Source organism: Neolamprologus multifasciatus, chromosome 4 (genome assembly GCF_963576455.1).
Source record: "Neolamprologus multifasciatus chromosome 4, fNeoMul1.2, whole genome shotgun sequence".
Classification (NCBI taxonomy): Eukaryota; Metazoa; Chordata; class Actinopteri; order Cichliformes; family Cichlidae; genus Neolamprologus; species Neolamprologus multifasciatus.
This window is the reverse complement of record NC_140442.1, coordinates 12,261,326-12,277,502: the sequence shown is the minus strand read 5'-3', so window position 1 is coordinate 12,277,502 and position 16,177 is coordinate 12,261,326. Positions and strand designations below refer to the sequence as shown.

The 16,177-nt window shown below is 41.1% G+C and overlaps 2 protein-coding genes across 2 annotated transcripts; one reads left to right on the top strand and one right to left on the bottom strand.

Moving 5' to 3' along the window:
* Positions 1-5: 5 nt before the first annotated feature.
* On the bottom strand, positions 6-8,472 carry LOC146519928 (very-long-chain enoyl-CoA reductase-like). Its single transcript, XM_085155817.1, has 11 exons — positions 6,286-8,472; positions 5,547-5,598; positions 5,324-5,368; positions 5,139-5,242; positions 2,512-2,627; positions 2,152-2,257; positions 1,629-1,701; positions 1,497-1,540; positions 1,350-1,407; positions 1,163-1,251; positions 6-856 (listed from the first exon to the last, which is right to left on the bottom strand). The coding sequence occupies exons 1-11, from the start codon at positions 6,451-6,453 to the stop codon at positions 683-685; spliced, it is 1,029 nt and encodes a 342-aa protein (XP_085011943.1). The 5' UTR covers positions 6,454-8,472; the 3' UTR covers positions 6-682.
* A 1,178-nt stretch (positions 8,473-9,650) lies between these two features.
* dnajb1a (DnaJ heat shock protein family (Hsp40) member B1a) lies at positions 9,651-15,615 on the top strand. Its single transcript, XM_085155819.1, has 3 exons — positions 9,651-10,233; positions 11,130-11,713; positions 11,824-15,615. The coding sequence occupies exons 1-3, from the start codon at positions 10,023-10,025 to the stop codon at positions 12,052-12,054; spliced, it is 1,026 nt and encodes a 341-aa protein (XP_085011945.1). The 5' UTR covers positions 9,651-10,022; the 3' UTR covers positions 12,055-15,615.
* Positions 15,616-16,177: the final 562 nt, after the last annotated feature.

The window sequence follows — 16,177 nt, the reverse complement described above, 5'->3', positions numbered from 1 at the left end:
CTCAGTTGTTTTGTGAGAGTTTATTACCCTTAAATCAACAGTACACCGAAAAGCAATTGTTTCATTGGTTCGGTGACTTAAAGTAATGTAAACAAACCTTACACTACAGATGGAAATCCCTGCAAAAAATATCTATTTTTTTTGTCCCTTACAGTTTTCAGTAACAAATTCACTCATCTGATCTTCAAATTCAGCTTTGTGTGAAAAGCGCCTTCAGGGGAAACACGATTCATAACAGTGAATAAACTTCATAAGAGAACAGTGTTAGTATAAAGGTCAGTAAGTAGAGTATTGCATGAGCTGCGTGACACCACCAAGTTTTCAGCTCCAGGCTGCATAGTAGAGAATACTTCACAATTTCACTAATTGGGCTGATAAAAGCTACGATTTTTTTTTTTTTAAACTTTTGAATATTGTGCAACACATAAAAAGAATAATAAATAAAAAGGACATCTTTTATCTTCTAGATTGCATATAATATTAAAATAAGACTTTATTGCATTTCACTAGCTTCCTTTCAATGTGACAGTCCTTCAGTTACCAGTCCAGCACTGTAAATGCCGCTCCTTATTACCTCAGCGCACAGTCCCTGACATCCAGGGGGATGCATAGGCCCTTAAAAAGGACCGCTACCAGTGAGGAGTTGGATGGGTGTAGCAGCTGTTGTTGCCTGTGCTTAGATCTACAGGATGAAGGGCAGTATGGAGGAGCGCAGGGTGGGATAATCCCTAAACTCCTTTAAGTAGCTGCGGTGTTTGCCTTTAGCCCAAACCGTCATCTGGATGAAGGCCACAAGAGTGAAGAAAGCCACAGGCACACACTGGGTCATCACTGTGAAGCCGATCCAGGAGCCGACCTGTGAGCAATAGGTTTACAGACACACACACATAGAGTGCATGGAGAATGATGGTACAGTTACAGAATATAACCACCAGATGGCAATGCAGCTTTCCTTGGGAGGGTAAAATGCAGTACTGTACAATGAAATGTTAACCTTTAGCGTTCTAGTAGAGTAACATTAAAAAATACGAATAACACCAAAATGAGCATAGACCCAGAAAATTCCCCTTAAATAAATATATAAATACTAGATGTTATAAATTCATCTACCTAAGGAAAAAGGGTGAACTTCACCAAAATATGGAGTTTGATTTGGGCTTACCTCATATGTGTAGTTTGGACAAGAGACCAGCCAAAAGATCCAGGTGAAGGGGTTTTTTGTTGGATAAGGAATCTTCTTGGTTTTGGAGCCTGAAACGAAGGGTAAACTCAAACTGCACTGTGCATTTAAAAAGAAATCAGTAAGAAAAGGAGACTGAAAATCACACGTATTGCTGCAAAACGCTCACCTGGTGTTTTGAGGTTACGAAGCGCCACGTGGATGGAAAAATTCCCTATTTGACAGAACTGTGGGGATAAAGATATTCAAAGATGAGCATGCAACAGGATGGTGGGTTTAAAATGTGGAAGGTGACTCTCAGAGAGCTGATACTTACCAGGAAAATGTAAAGACCTGCATTCACCTGCTGCTGCCCGTAATCTGTTGACGTGTCACAGAAAAATGGATTAAGATAGAAGTTGGCGTTGACTGACGAGCTAAAGTGAGAATGAAAAGGGTCAGCACTTACAGGGTGTGGTGTAGAGAGGGTGGTTAATGTAGTATGCCATCCAAGCTGCCGTAGACCAGTAATAGCCACAGTTCTGGAATAGAAAGCAGGACTATAATAAGTCAAAGTGTCTAGATATTGCTCCACATAGATTTCTGAGAATGGTAACCCCAAACAAATGGTAAATGGCCTGTATTTATATAGCTCTTTACTAGTCCCTAAGGACCCCAAAGCGCTTTACATATCCAGTCATCCACCCATTCACACACTGGTGATGGCAAGCTACATTGTAGCCACAGCCACCCTGGGGCGCACTGACAGAGGCAAGGCTGCCAGACACTGGCGCCACCGGGCCCTCTGACCACCACCAGTAGGCAACGGGTGAAGTGTCTTGCCCAAGGACACAACGACCGAGACGGTCCAAGCCGGGGCTCGAACCAGCAACCTTCCGATTACAAGGCAAACTCCCAACTCTTGAGCCACGATCGCCCCAAACAAAGTAATAACTACAATGCACAAAGCTTTAAATGTGCAGCACAGTTACCTTAAATATGTTCCTGAGAGGCATGGTCCCATGGGAGATACGATGGACAAACAGTGTCTCTAGAATCCTCTTGATGTAGTGGAAGGAGTGACATATGCAGGCCAAACTGCAACAAGACACACAAGCACAAAGACACACTTACATATTTAGCTGTGATTAATACATCGCCCCGCTGCAGTCCATTACACTTGGCGCTGACTCAGTGTCAACATAGCAATATGCTTCCCAACTGTTTGTCATGCTGACGGGGGAGGCGGGGGGGGGGGGGGGGGGGGGGGTCTGTGCAAAGCCCGGGATTGTGTGAAACACTGCACCAACATCACAACAGATCTCTGAAAACATGGGAAAGCCGACACTCACTGTACGATCCAGTGCTTGCTGCTGGTGAAGTCATACTTTGGAGAGTAGATGAAGGGAAGGCGGAAGTAGAACATTAAGTAGATGATCAGCGGGCCAGCACACTCTGCCAGGAACACCTGAAGTGAGTGAGGAGACACATGTGCTTTAAGTCAAGGGTTCTCAAAGCTTTGTGACCAAGGGCCAGTTAAGGGATTTGTGTGGAAAGCTGCACATATTAAAAAAATGCACACATTAAAGGAGAAATGTTGTTTGGCTGTATTTTATCTTGGCCTGTTTTTCATTTTATTCAGTATAATCAGTTACATTCTTTGGCAGCAGGTGTAGGATGGTTTAGTGGGATATGATGGCTGGAATTGAAGAGTTCCAGCTGGATGTTAGAAATGCTACTATACTCACTGGCCACTTCTTTAGGTACACCTGTTTGCCTGCTCTTTTCAACAAATATCTAACCAGCCAGTTACAGTTATATAGCCTACGAAGGAATATTAGGGCCTCATTTCAGACGGATCAGACAGAAAAGCGGATTTGTACAAAATGAAATAGCTGGTATTGGAAAGATGCAAGGTTATCGATGGTTACACCCTCGTCCAATAAGAGGATGTATGTTGCGTCACAAGACGGCGGATCAATTTGTTTCACTAACTCATCTAAACAAGGCATTTTTAGAGGGTATAGCGAACATGGTAGTTTGTCTTGAAACAAAAATGATCATCTCAACATTTCGACTTTTTTCTCAAAATAATCGTTAATATTTTTTTCATTAATGTGGCCCAAATAAATACTCCATCATACATAGAATCAACTCAATCCACTTTTGCATGTAGACATGCCCCAGGCAGTCTGCTGAAGTTCAAACTGAGCATCAGAATGGGAAAAAAAGTGATTTAAGCTACTTTGAATGTGACATTGTTTTTAGTGTCAGAGTGCTAGTCTGAGTATTTCGGAAACTGGTGCCATAACAACCATATGAAGGATTTATACAGAATGGTCCAAAAAACAGAGAAAACGTCCAGTGAGTGGCAGTTATTTGGGTAAAAAGTCCTTGCTGATGTCAAAGATGAGATGAAAATGGCCAGTCTGCTTCCTGCTGATAGGAAGGCAACAACAACTCAACCACTTGTTAGAACCAAGGTATGCAAAAGAGAATCTCTGAACACCCAACACACTGAAGCTTGAAGCGGATGGGCTACAGCAGAACAACACATGTCACAAAGGTTTGGTCAAACTGCGTTCTTAAACATAGCTTGAACAAGTTCACTGTACTCAGAATCCATTACTTTTCTTCATGGATGTGCAGCTGACAAAACTACACCGTGTGGCTCTGTTTCAACAAAATGAACCAAATTCTCTGAGGAATGTTTTCAGCACATTGTTGAATCTCTGTCATTAAGATTAAGGCAGTTCTGAAGATCAAAGAGGGTCCAAACCCTTTACTGGGATAAAGTGTATCTAATAAAGTGACTTTAGTATATTTATCATAATATGATATCATAACAACATATGACCTGTTGATGAATGAAAAGTTAAAAACAATTCAGGGGTTGCATAAGTTAATACCAGGACTACAGTTTGAGAACTCCAGCTTTAAATGCTTTTAACTCAGTGCCATAAATTCCAGTAGCTTTCAAATTACAGAAATTAACATATACTAATTATTGACTGAAATCCATTTAGAATAATACTTTGTCAGTGTAAACCCTATGCCACAGGGAGAACATGCAACTGACACCTGACATCCTCACCAGCTCACTAACAGCTGACACCAGCTTGGCTCTGGTTTCTACAGTCTCACTTGTTAAAGCCACCATGGATCAAAAAGGTCTGTATACCTCACCTAAGCATTAGGAACAAATCAGTTACAGTAATACTCCTCCTCATATTCAGTATGTACGCATAGACCAGATGAGATACTGGGACAGCTTGTAACACCCGCTTTAAGATCAAGTGACACAGCTGTGAAACAGATCCCTGAATCAGCACCTTAGGCGGAGGCCTGGCTCAGCATGCCTGACTGGTAGCTACTTTTGATCGCTGCTCGTCCACCCACACTGGCATCAGACTAAAGGCATTTTTCTCAGATTGTCTCAGGGTTTGACGGGGAATGTAAAGACTGGGTGGGCATGGGTGAGTAAAGAGCAGCAATGAAACGGGAGTGAGTGGTCAGGAGGGATAAACGCCTCAGGGGGGAAATGAGGCCATGAGATTAAATGTCCTAGGACAGAGGACATGCAGTGCAAGAGGTGGGGGTAGTGCAGGGGAGACGCCACAGCAAATCAACTCTACCTGTCACTGTAGGCTGATATTTATATTCAAGAGTTATTGAGTGGGTGAAAGGGTGTCTTTGTATATTTAAAGTGCAAGAATGTTAAAAGATCGTGTCGAGGGGTTTGCATGTTTTAGCATAATAAGTGCAAAGCAGTTTTTGTAAAGCAGTTCTCTTTAAGTGATAGTCAGCAGATTAAAAACAAACATGCAAACATGAGAATTAAATCATTTCTTCTAATACAAATATGCGTCTTTAGAGTATATTTAAATCCCAGAGCAGAGGCATTACAGAGCAATATGTTCATGACTTGACACACAACACTAAATCCAAATGTTGTGTGTCTGTGTACAGGTGGACTTACAGTTCCCCACGTGAGCTGGGGTCCCAGGTCACTGAAGTAAAAGCTGGCTGTGGTTCCCACAGGAAGTGTCTGGAGAATGTCCTCATCCCTGAGACACTTTGCCTCTGAGGCAAAAACAGTCACCATCACGACCTGCTCTGTAATCTAGATAAATGCTTTAAAAACAAAAAAGGTGGCAGACTTACTTGGATCTAAGCGTAGGGACTGTCGGGCCGGATACCACTTAGGATCTGTCAAAATAGGGAGGAACTTTACTATTAGTATTCTGAAGAGATTCTTTGTGGTCCAAGTGTCTCACTGCTGTAGCTGCTTTCGTGTTTGTACTGAACATCGCTACCAGATTGAATGTAATTGGGATTCAGCAAAGTCAGCAAGAGTCATTTTGGATGTCGTGCAGGATGAACTTACATGATTTGTGAAACAAAGCTTTAATTTCCAAAACAGTGGCAGTTGGCTCCACCTAAAATCAAAATATAAAAATAAAATATGTTAAAGATTGTGTTATTACCAGCAGCACAAAAAAACAAAGGTGAAATCATTCCTGCTGTCTTGATTGATTTTGTTTTGATTCCTTGTGAAACTTGTCAGGCTCGTCGACTCTGTTATGAGCCCTCCTTCTACGGACATAGCTTGTAACATTTACACTAGCTACTAATCAAGCCTATCTGCGATGCGGGCATGTGCTGTAACTGAAACAGAAAATTCCTGTCAGATGAGGAGGGAATTCTCACCTCCTAACTGCAACGTCAATAGAAACATAACTGATAATGGCTGCACTCGTCAATAGAAACATAACTGATAATGGCTGCACTCGACTGGGCAAACTGTGAAACAGATGATTATCTTTAAAGAGCATCCATGTGTTCAAAGTAACCGTTCTGTATTTTCTTGGCTTCGCTGCAGAGTAAGATCAGGTTTTGCCGATTGCAGCACAGACTTCACATGTATAAAATATGAACCTTTCAGAGGAGTGAGAACAAGGTGATAAATCAATCCACTCTATGGCATGCTAATGTTTTGAGCCTTTCTTTTAAATAGGACTTTAGTTATGTGGCTGCAATCATAGTGATCTGCTAAATCATCATTACACTAAATATAAAAGGTGAGTGTAATTAAATAAAGACCCTTTTGACATCCTCTCACTCACCTTGTCCAGCAGCAATAGCTTCTCCTTTGTCTTTAAATCCACAATCTCCACCTCAAAGTAAACAATCCTTTTGGCCTTTTTGGGGGCTTTTGGTTTTGGCCTCGGTGCAGCTTTCTTCTCAGGCTCTACTGCATCTACCTTCTTTGCCTCTAATGCGAGTACATCCATGACACTGTTTGATCCCAAACCTCAATAGCGTGGGGAAATAATCTGTGATATGTCCAGTGACGCTGGTTGTGCTCCACTGGTATGTGTAACAGCTACCAGCTCGTCTCCAGAGAAGCTGTTAGTCCAGTTCAAGAGTCTCTTGTGTCTCTCAGACTCAGTGAATATCCTTCCACTTTCTGAGTTTCTTCCACAGAGGAGTGACCATAAACACTTGAGGCAGAAGTCAGAGGAGAGCTAGTCTAAAACCATGAAGTAGACCTGCTCTTCACCTGAACAGAATCCTGTTCAAGATCCGCAGCCCCCACTTCACGCAGCAAAATGCACTGAAGACGAAACTGGAGAGGCCCAAGACATAATCCATAGCGCGCCATTTGCGAGGCTAAATATAAGTCGCCTGATTTGCTCTGCTCCAGCTTGGTAACCTTGGGAAGCCACATACAGTACAACCTTAGCCGGTGACAGATGCCAACATTTTCTCATTAGACCTATAAGACACATCTGCTCCCCGCTCTGCTCCTCGCTTGGTCACACAGTGAGGGGTCCCCCTGAAAACCTGATCAGTCAGATGAAAGATCTCCACATGCCCACACATCCCTCTATCCCCCAAACCACCTGTGAGGCTTGTTTTCTCGTTCTGAAAAACCACAACAAAGGCAAACCTGTTTATTCAGGGCCTGCGTCAGTTCACAGTTTGTGTGCCGAACACATTCTGAAACACTTCAAGGGGGTTTGTTTTGAGAGGCGGGTGATAAAAATGCTGATTGGGAGAACATCAGAGATGCCTTTCATTGCACTGGGTCAGCTCATCATTGCAAATAGCCAGCTGCATATCTATAGTCTATGTTCTATTTATAACAAGTAAGAGCAGCACAGGGCAGAAGCAGGCAGCAGTACGCGTGCATTCCCAGATCACTTCTGAGTCTTGGATTTGACACATTCCAGTTTAACCGTAATCCGTTTCATGCTAATAAACTCATTTATGTGTTGATCTGGGCCTGCTTCTTTTTCAAGGTGGTTACACTGAGATCTGATCTTGTGACGTCGATGTGATCCTTCACAGTGATTTGTGGAGCAGCTACAATCGGTTTAGGTTATCTAAAGGCTCTTCTGAATATCCTAATTATTCCCTGTGTAACGTGAGATGAAAAGATGCAATGCAAAATGGCTTTGAGCGGATTTTTTTTAAATATACTATCATTTTTCACAATGATTGTGAATGCTGTTTTTTTTTTCATGCAATGAGAATAAAAGGGCTTTTTATAATCATTCATTCACTGTCGTTGTTTCCACTGCTTTGAAAGCAATCCATTGTGCTCTTGTGAAACATATTACCCCTAGGCTTTTTGTTTTTGTGGAAACTCTGTCAGAAAGCTTTTGATTTAACTCTATGCATATCTCTGTGGCTGTATTCTGATTAATGAGAAGTTGCTGGTGAACATGTGAAAAACCTTCAGCACTTCTTCCTGAGTCAGGCAGTGAGCAGCAGCAAAATCAATGCTGACCCCTTCAGTCCTGTATGTATTTTAGCATGTGTCCTCTAGTAATTAGCGCACAGCACTGCATAATCAGTGAAACCACTTAATAATTGAACTCAAAGAGTTTCTTTCTATGCACCGTCAAACATGAACAGTTAATTTAGCCACATCGGATCCTGTCAAATTATCTTGAAAAAGCAAGACACCCCTTTACACTTACAGGGAATGTCAGCGTTAGCTGGAGCTGTAGAGTCTGGGCATCCATCGAGATGAGCATGTAAAATATATTTGGAGACAGTTATGGTCAAGCTTTTACATAGACTCATAGGCATGAATGTCGTGTTAATTTGGGGCTTTAAATAATTTTTTTGAACTGTTCTTTTTAATGATTTTAAGAAAACAAAAGCTCGGTGCACTAGATTGAATTTTTGGGGATTTTCTCTAATCTGCACAGGGTCAAAAGTATATATACAGATATATACACAAACACCCCCATAATATTTTGTTACATGTCAAGTTGCACCGAGATCACATGCTTTTGGCGCCCATCAACAAGCTTCTGACAAAAATTTTTTGTTTTGTTTGATAAAATTATTCCCCAGATGATATTTGGCTTGTCCGTGAAGGCAGCTGCAAATTTTAGTCGACTTTGGAGCAGGGCTTCTTTCTCAATCGCCACACTCTCTGTCCATGTTGATGTAAAACTCACTCCACTGTGGACAGTGATGCTGGAGTTTCCAGGTCATGGCAGGCTGAGCGTTGGTGGTTCCTGGGCTATTCTTTAACGGTCTAATCGATTTTCCTTTTAACCCTGAGAAAATCCAAAAGAAATTTAAACTCGTGCAATTCTTGTTTTTTGTTTTGTTTTGTATTTTTTTCTTTTAAGTCATTAAAGTTATATCTTGTACAATCATTACCATGGCATTCACTCCCGTGATGAATGTATTCAAACGTCTGATCACAACTATTACCTTTAACTTACATGCAGCGTGTATTGCTGAAATGCAATAACAATAATGTTAAGATTATTAGACTGATCTGTGGACATTCACTTTAAAATCTATTGCACTTTATTTGATTTCATTTTTATTCCCAAGTGCCTGTGCTATGGCCTATTTGTTAACTATACGGATGTGTTTAGATTTAAAAGGTACAATTCACAAGCCAGATTCAATATTCCATATTCCAGAAAATCCGTGCATCATGTTGCATCATGTTTTCAAAGTGCAGGGCATTTGTATAAAGAGCTGTTGTAGAAATATTGCTTTAACACATCTAAGATAATAATAATAACAACAATAAATGAATTTATTATTAATATAAATTGTTACATAACGCGAATCCAGAAAGCAGGAAATGGAGAGTTTGATGCTTAAAATGTGGTCAGTGTGTGTCTGGTCATCGTACTTTCTTATTTTTATTTTTAGCCTATGGTATTTCTTCTTCTCCCTGCGTTATAGTCCAGAGAGGAACTGGAAACTTGTAAAAAATTACTCGATAGTATAAAAAAATTCTCACGCTGCTAAGTAGTCTGCGCATGCGTACTTGAATGTCACTTATATTATAATAATAAGTGCTAAGAGCTTTTAAAATGCGGACATTTTACACGAGTCATCCAAGCAGTGATAAATGTCTCGATAGGTGCCCGGTTTCGAGTACAAGTTTCTTAAACATTTAATTTAAAACGTCCAGCGCGGCTCAAGCGAAACCGGAAGTTGTCGGGGGTGAATTTTCTCGACTCGGCAGAGATGATCCACATCAGCAGCATCAGCTTCTTCCAGAAGTTTCCTCGCAAGGTTTCGAGTGCGGCATGCTGACACACTTATGCAAACGCGGGCGGGCTAGGTGACATTTTCGTCCTCGCCAGTGGGTCAAAGCTGAAACTTGCTGTCGGGGGCTGTGACACTTTCTGGAGGACCACCCCGACGGCGATCTGAACTACTGCCCGCTGCAGGGACAGCTGCGGTGGCGGGGTGAGACAGTGGATCCCGGTAACCTGTGCTTCGTTTTACACGAGGCATGCTGGGTGTTTTGTCGACGTCAAACCGAAGCTTCGACAAAAGCAATTGAAAGAAGTGCCGACTGGCCGGTGTGATGGGTAAAGATTATTACAAAGTGCTGGGAATAGCCAGGGGAGCAACTGAAGATGAGATAAAAAAGGCGTACAGAAAACAGGCTCTGCGCTATCACCCCGACAAGAATAAGTCTCCTGGAGCTGAAGACAAATTCAAGGAGATCGCCGAAGCCTATGACGTCCTCAGTGATGCTAAGAAAAAGGACATTTACGATCGTTTTGGAGAAGAAGGTAACCGAACTCCTTCCCCTGGGTTGCACGAAGTTTTGCAGCCTTTGCATTTACCGAGTTTAATCCTCTGCAAATAATGCAAAGCAAAACGTGCATTTTCTTACTCTCTCAATCTAATCGATGTACACATGCATCCTCCTCAGTGCGGTTTCTGGGGTCTTTCTGCAGCAGTTATCTGACAATAGTTGTGTGTACAATAGGGTGTAGCTGGAGAACCTGCTGGAAACAGCAAGTTCTTGCCCGTCCTGTCAGTGTGCCTCTCTCTTTATTATTGTGGCTTTGAAAAATGGCACAGATTTGTACCTTCAGGCTTTGGTGTCCTTGTCCACACCCTCATGGACAGGGAGGGACAGAGATCAAACTTTGAGATGTCAGGAAGCAGAAAAATATTTTAGCTTCTGAGCATTTACTTCTTGCAAGTAGTAAATATTTTGTGTCAGTTTGTTTGTTTGTTTGCAATCTTTAGACATTGATTCAAATCATAGGGGCGAATATAGGGTGAATGTAGGTCAGTGTGTTATAAGTGTTAAAGCGTAATGCCGATATTATTCAACAGATGAGCACCAATAAGCTGATCAAAAAGATCAACAATCAGGTGGCTGTCAGCTGATGTCGTCTGATAACTACCTTGTCATTAGCAGTGATCAGTGTTTGTCTGTTGTATTAAGACAACTATGTGTTGACTTAGTGCCCAGTGATGGTGCAGTGAAAACTCTTTTTTTTTTTCTTTTTTTTTGCAGTCAATTTTTATATAAAGAATGCTTAGTTTCCCAGACATCAAAGGGTAAATGAATAACAGTAAAAACTAAACAAACATGCTATTTCAAACATTGATATGACAGTGATATTTCCCGTTCTTTTTTTTAAATACTTGGCGATGTCGTCTTCTTCAACAGGATTAAAGGGTTCAGCTGACACTGGAGGCAGAGGACATGGCGGTCAAAGCTGCAACTACAGCTTCCACGGGGACCCTCACGCAATCTTCGCTGAGTTCTTCGGTGGCCGCAGCCCATTCGATCACTTCTTCTTCCAGGACGGGGAAGACGACGTGGACATCAACAACCCTTTCGCAACGTTTGGCATGCCAGGAATGGGCGGCATGGGTGGGTTTCACCGGCCTTTCAAAACCCACCCGGCAGGAGTTCACCGAGCGCATGAGAAGAAGAAGGACCCGCCTGTGGTGCACGAGCTGAAGGTGAGCTTGGAAGAGGTGTTCTCGGGCTGCACGAAAAAGATGAAGATTTCTCGCAAGAGGCTCAATCCGGACGGCTGCACCATGCGCAGCGAAGATAAGATTTTAACGGTGGACATTAAGCGTGGCTGGAAGGAGGGGACGAAAATCACCTTTCCCAGGGAGGGGGATGAGACTCCCACCAACATTCCTGCAGATGTGGTGTTTGTGGTCAAAGACAAACCTCACCCGGTGTTCAGAAGAGAGGGTTCAGATATTGTTTATCCTGCAAAAATATCTCTTAGAGAGGTAAGATAATCATTCCAACATTAATCATGCTAGTTTATCTTTTTAAAGATGCTATAATCAAAACTCAGCCAAGCACTTGGATGTCTGCTTATCAGTCCTTTTGTCTCCAGGCATTGTGTGGCTGCACGGTCAAAGCTCCCACACTGGACGGCCGGACCATCACTGTTACCTCTAGAGACATTGTCAAACCCGGAACGAAAAAGCGAATAAGCGGCGAGGGGCTGCCGCTGTCCAAGTTCCCAGAGAAGAGAGGTGACATGATCCTGGACTTCACTGTTAAATTCCCAGACAAACTGGCCCAAAACACACGCGATACACTCGAGCAGATTCTTCCGCTGTGACATGTTATGACTCCAAATCCCCAAAAAGTTAGCATTTCCAGCGGCACTGTGCTGTGTACTACCTGGACTTTTGAGGGCAGATTTGGGTTCAGTGGGGTTTAATTTTACTGCCTGAACAACAAATCCGTATCCTTAACCTAGAATCCAGCTTGTTATTTATTTATTTTTTGGCTTTGAGTGAAGGAGACAAAGGCAGAAAGACAAACAGGTGTTCTTTAAATGTTCAGTGAACTGCAGCACTGGGAAACTTATTTTAGTAACTGAGGATTTGATAACATAGCAGATCTTTGTGCGAGTGCTTTAGGTAACACACAGCCAGCTGCTTAACAATACCCCCTGATGCAGGTGCACTGATGCATGAATGTGGCTAAAACTTCATTACTCATAGGACATGATTTGGGTTTCCATTAAGTAAAATTGAGGCTTAGATATTGTGTGGGTCTCGAAAGGTGAAACCTTTTGAGATATCTGTAGCAGTATTGGTCTTACTAGGAGTTTTGGCTTAAATAGAGTTTTCTTTTTCATTGATAAATAAAATTCTGTGTTTTACTTGTTGTTTACACTAAGCTATAATGTAAAGCTTTGTGAAAAATACACCTAAAGTGTTCTCAAGGCTGAAAACAGTAGAGCCCTACCAGGACTGATGCTCAGTACGACTCTTATGGAGTGTGTGTGTGTGTGTGTGTGTGTATATATATATATATATATTAGTATATATATATATTAGTATATAATGAGATGATATTGTTTATAATTATAAAACTGGCAGCCACAACTTTAAATCCACTAAAAGGTGAAGTGAGACTTAACATTCATGTGGATGTTATTACATGTAACACTCACTTAAAGCCCCTATCATGCAGGCCAAGAGGCCAGTTAGTGACCCAAAGGTCGCTAGGGAAAAATGTGCATTCCCAGTCTGGTTAGTGAGTGGTTGCTGGGTGAAGTTGGTTGCAAAGAGATATCACCTGCAGATTGCCACGATTACCCAAAGGGCCAGAGGTGATGCTGACTTGTCTGCAAACACTTGCCAGCTGCTTGTTGAGCAGAATGGAAATGGAGTAAAAGTTGCACCTATTGAAACATAATAGTTTTGTAGTAAAACACGAGTTTTGTTTTTGAGGTGAGTGCACTCCATTTTTGGTTTGCGTTGCAAGTTTCACTACTGCTCCATGGTTAGATAGTGAATGCTTGCAGACAAATTAGTGTCTTGTGTACAAGCAATGGGCGAAAGCAGAAATCTGAGCGTTGACAAGGAGGGTTTTGTGCAGCACATTAATTGTAGGTTATTTCACCTAGCGACAGTCTGCACAAGCAGTCAGGGATGACTGGGACTCAGCGGCCAGTCCCTCGGTCATTACCATTGCTGAAGCCCAAGCTCAACCACTTGTGGCCAGTCTTCTTCCCAAGGTGTCACATCGGCCTCGAAACCCTTTAGGTTTCAGTTGATCTTTGAAACGTGGCAGAGGCCTCGCTACGTAGAGGGTATCTGACAGGTCAAAGGGGAGGTACCTGTGCACCTGATTGGTGTAAGTACATACACTACGCTAGGGGTATATTTAAAGAGAAAATGATGGGGTCATTGTTTATTAACTTTCCAGCAGGGCATTTAATAAAATTAGTTACCAACGTACCATGAAGACTTGACAAGTCTCCACACTACACTGTGCTCATCTGTAATGCTGCTCTGTTACATGTGCTGCAGATTATTGTAAAAATGGAGTGAGACTATAAATGATCCCTGTTTAGTATCAGAAAGCATTATATCCCAATGCTATTATATCTGGAGATAGGCCAATTAACTTATGCTACTACTACTAATAAGATGCACCTTGATGGACCTCCAGTATTTTCCAGATTTTTAATGCAGGACAACAAAGGCATAGGGAGTTTTCTTTTCTGCAGTTGTAAAGATGGCACATGTTTACTTTTCCAAACTCGTGTTTAACCAGAAGTACACACAAATTGTACTTCTGGTTACAATTGCTCATGTAAAATATTTATTGGAGAAAAAATGTGCCAAACATTTGTCCCTATCTTATTGTAATATATGTGTGTAAGTATGTGTCTTAAAATTTGCTGAGGACATGTGTGTATCCTGTCACATGACTGAAAATGATCAAAACCTGACTGCATTCATACCCTGTTAAAATGCACAGAGAAATTGATATTTTATACAGAAGTCATGTATTTGTGATGGTTTAATTTAATTCATCCTTTTTGTTGTTCTACTGGTGTCTATCTGATTGCAGATTGAATCAAAAGCCAGTGTGTTTATAATTTCTTTTATCCAACCTGTAAAAATGATATGAAATGTGCTGCCGTTATGTTTCACATCAAGATGTGAAAAAGAAGTTTAACCTCCAGCTTTAAAGGCCTGCAACCTTTGATCATTCTGTCTTATATCACGAGTCTATTGTGCCAGACAGCTTTCACTCTAGCGTGTACAGAATCGGGTGTTGTGTAGTTTCACAGTTAGGTGACGATCCTGAAGACACAGTTGAAGTCTTTGACTGTGATGATGATGGAAGCTGGTGAATATTAGTAATTTTAGTATCAATGTGACTGTCAGAGAAAAATAAGTAAACCTCATGATAGTCAGGAACTGCCGCTTCGTCCTGCTTCTGCTTAAGTTTTCAACTTACACGCACACATGGTGTAACGTGAATGTAGAGATGTGTAATCTCTCTAATTTCTCTCTATTTTATTTTATTTTATTTTTTTTACAGAATGAATGATTTCTTTTTTCTTTTTTGTTTACCTCATTTATGTTTTGAAATTTCTCAGGTTGGGATTCAGAAGCCTTTGATTTTTAACAACAAAAGTTTTATGAATTGATAATAGGAAATATGGAAATTTCTACTTGGCCTTTCCTATGCTGTGATGATTAGCATTTCCACAATAAAGAAACTGGCAAACCAAACTGGCCAATACTGCCTCACTTACTGTCCAATGTTTTAATTATATAGCTGAATTGTAACAACAGTTTCCCCTAAAATCTTTTCTCAGGTTTCACTGTATCCAGCACGTTATCTAGCAAGCCTCATACATTTTGGTTTAGAGGGACTATGCTTAATTTAGGGCTTAATTTATTTCAAGTTAACGACCAAATAATATTACAGAAAAATGCCCAACAATCAAATGACCCCTTCCAACCCCCTTAAAGAACCATGTGGTGACAGTAGAAAGGAAAAACTTGCTTTTAACAGGAAGAAACCTCTGGCAGACACAGGATCTTGGAGGGGCAACAATCTGCTGAAGCCGGCTGTGAGGGGAAAAAGAAAAGAAAAGAGGCATTCGCAGAGATGAGGAGAAAACAAACTATCTCAGAGAAAAGATAAAATCACATGTTAGCAAAAAAATGCTCATTGCATCATAGGAAGTTCCTCGGCAGCCTGAGCTTATAAGATAAGATAACTCTTTATTGTCATTGCACAGTCATACATAGTACAGTAGTACAATGAAATTGGAAAACTGTCCTACGTCGGCACTACATATAACACGACACGATATGACACATCACAACGCAACACAAACAACACAACACAGTATAATAACTTAGTAATAAAAAAAGAAGAATAAGTGTATTTGTATTGCACACTGTTATTATTGCACATTAATTATTATTGCACCTTGTTATAAATATCGATATTATTGTTATTGCATATCTTATCTTATTATCTTACTATATTATCTTAAATTATAATGGCAGCATTTCTAAGAGATGGTTATGATGGGGTCTAGTTATTCATGACTCGTGTGTGCAAGAAGAAATATTTTAGTTTAAATTCTAGAACTAACAAAGTGTCAGTGAAGAGAAGCCAATACGGGAGAAAGACGGTCTGTGTTCTAGTCCCTTTTGCTACTCCCACTTCAGTGTTTTGGATCAACTGGCTCTCCAGAGATCTTTCAGAGCAACCTGACAATAATGATTTACAATGGTCCAGTCTAAGCATAATACATGCATGAACTAGTTTGTCAGCATGTCAGACATACTTCAAAAATGACTACCAGGTTCCTCAAAGTGTTGCTGGAGGCTAACTTAACCCTCTACTGCATTTATATGATCATAGTCAATGTTTTTTACTTTACAATCTGCTCATAATTACAGCACATGGATGTA

What these genes read in the sequence shown, in the direction of transcription:
- LOC146519928 (XM_085155817.1), bottom strand. Translation starts at nt 6,453, where the DNA reads ATGGATGTACTCGCATTAGAGGCAAAGAAGGTAGATGCAGTAGAGCCT. An exon ending in CCCAGCTCACGTGGGGAACT is followed by an intron (nt 2,628 to 5,138) that starts GTAAGTCCACCT and finishes CACTCACTTCAG; the next exon opens with GTGTTCCTGGCAGAGTGTGC. An exon ending in CCCTCTCTACACCACACCCT is followed by an intron (nt 1,541 to 1,628) that starts GTAAGTGCTGAC and finishes ACACGTCAACAG; the next exon opens with ATTACGGGCAGCAGCAGGTG.
- dnajb1a (XM_085155819.1), top strand. Translation starts at nt 10,023, where the DNA reads ATGGGTAAAGATTATTACAAAGTGCTGGGAATAGCCAGGGGAGCAACT. An exon ending in CGATCGTTTTGGAGAAGAAG is followed by an intron (nt 10,234 to 11,129) that starts GTAACCGAACTC and finishes CTTCTTCAACAG; the next exon opens with GATTAAAGGGTTCAGCTGAC. An exon ending in CAAAAATATCTCTTAGAGAG is followed by an intron (nt 11,714 to 11,823) that starts GTAAGATAATCA and finishes TTTTGTCTCCAG; the next exon opens with GCATTGTGTGGCTGCACGGT.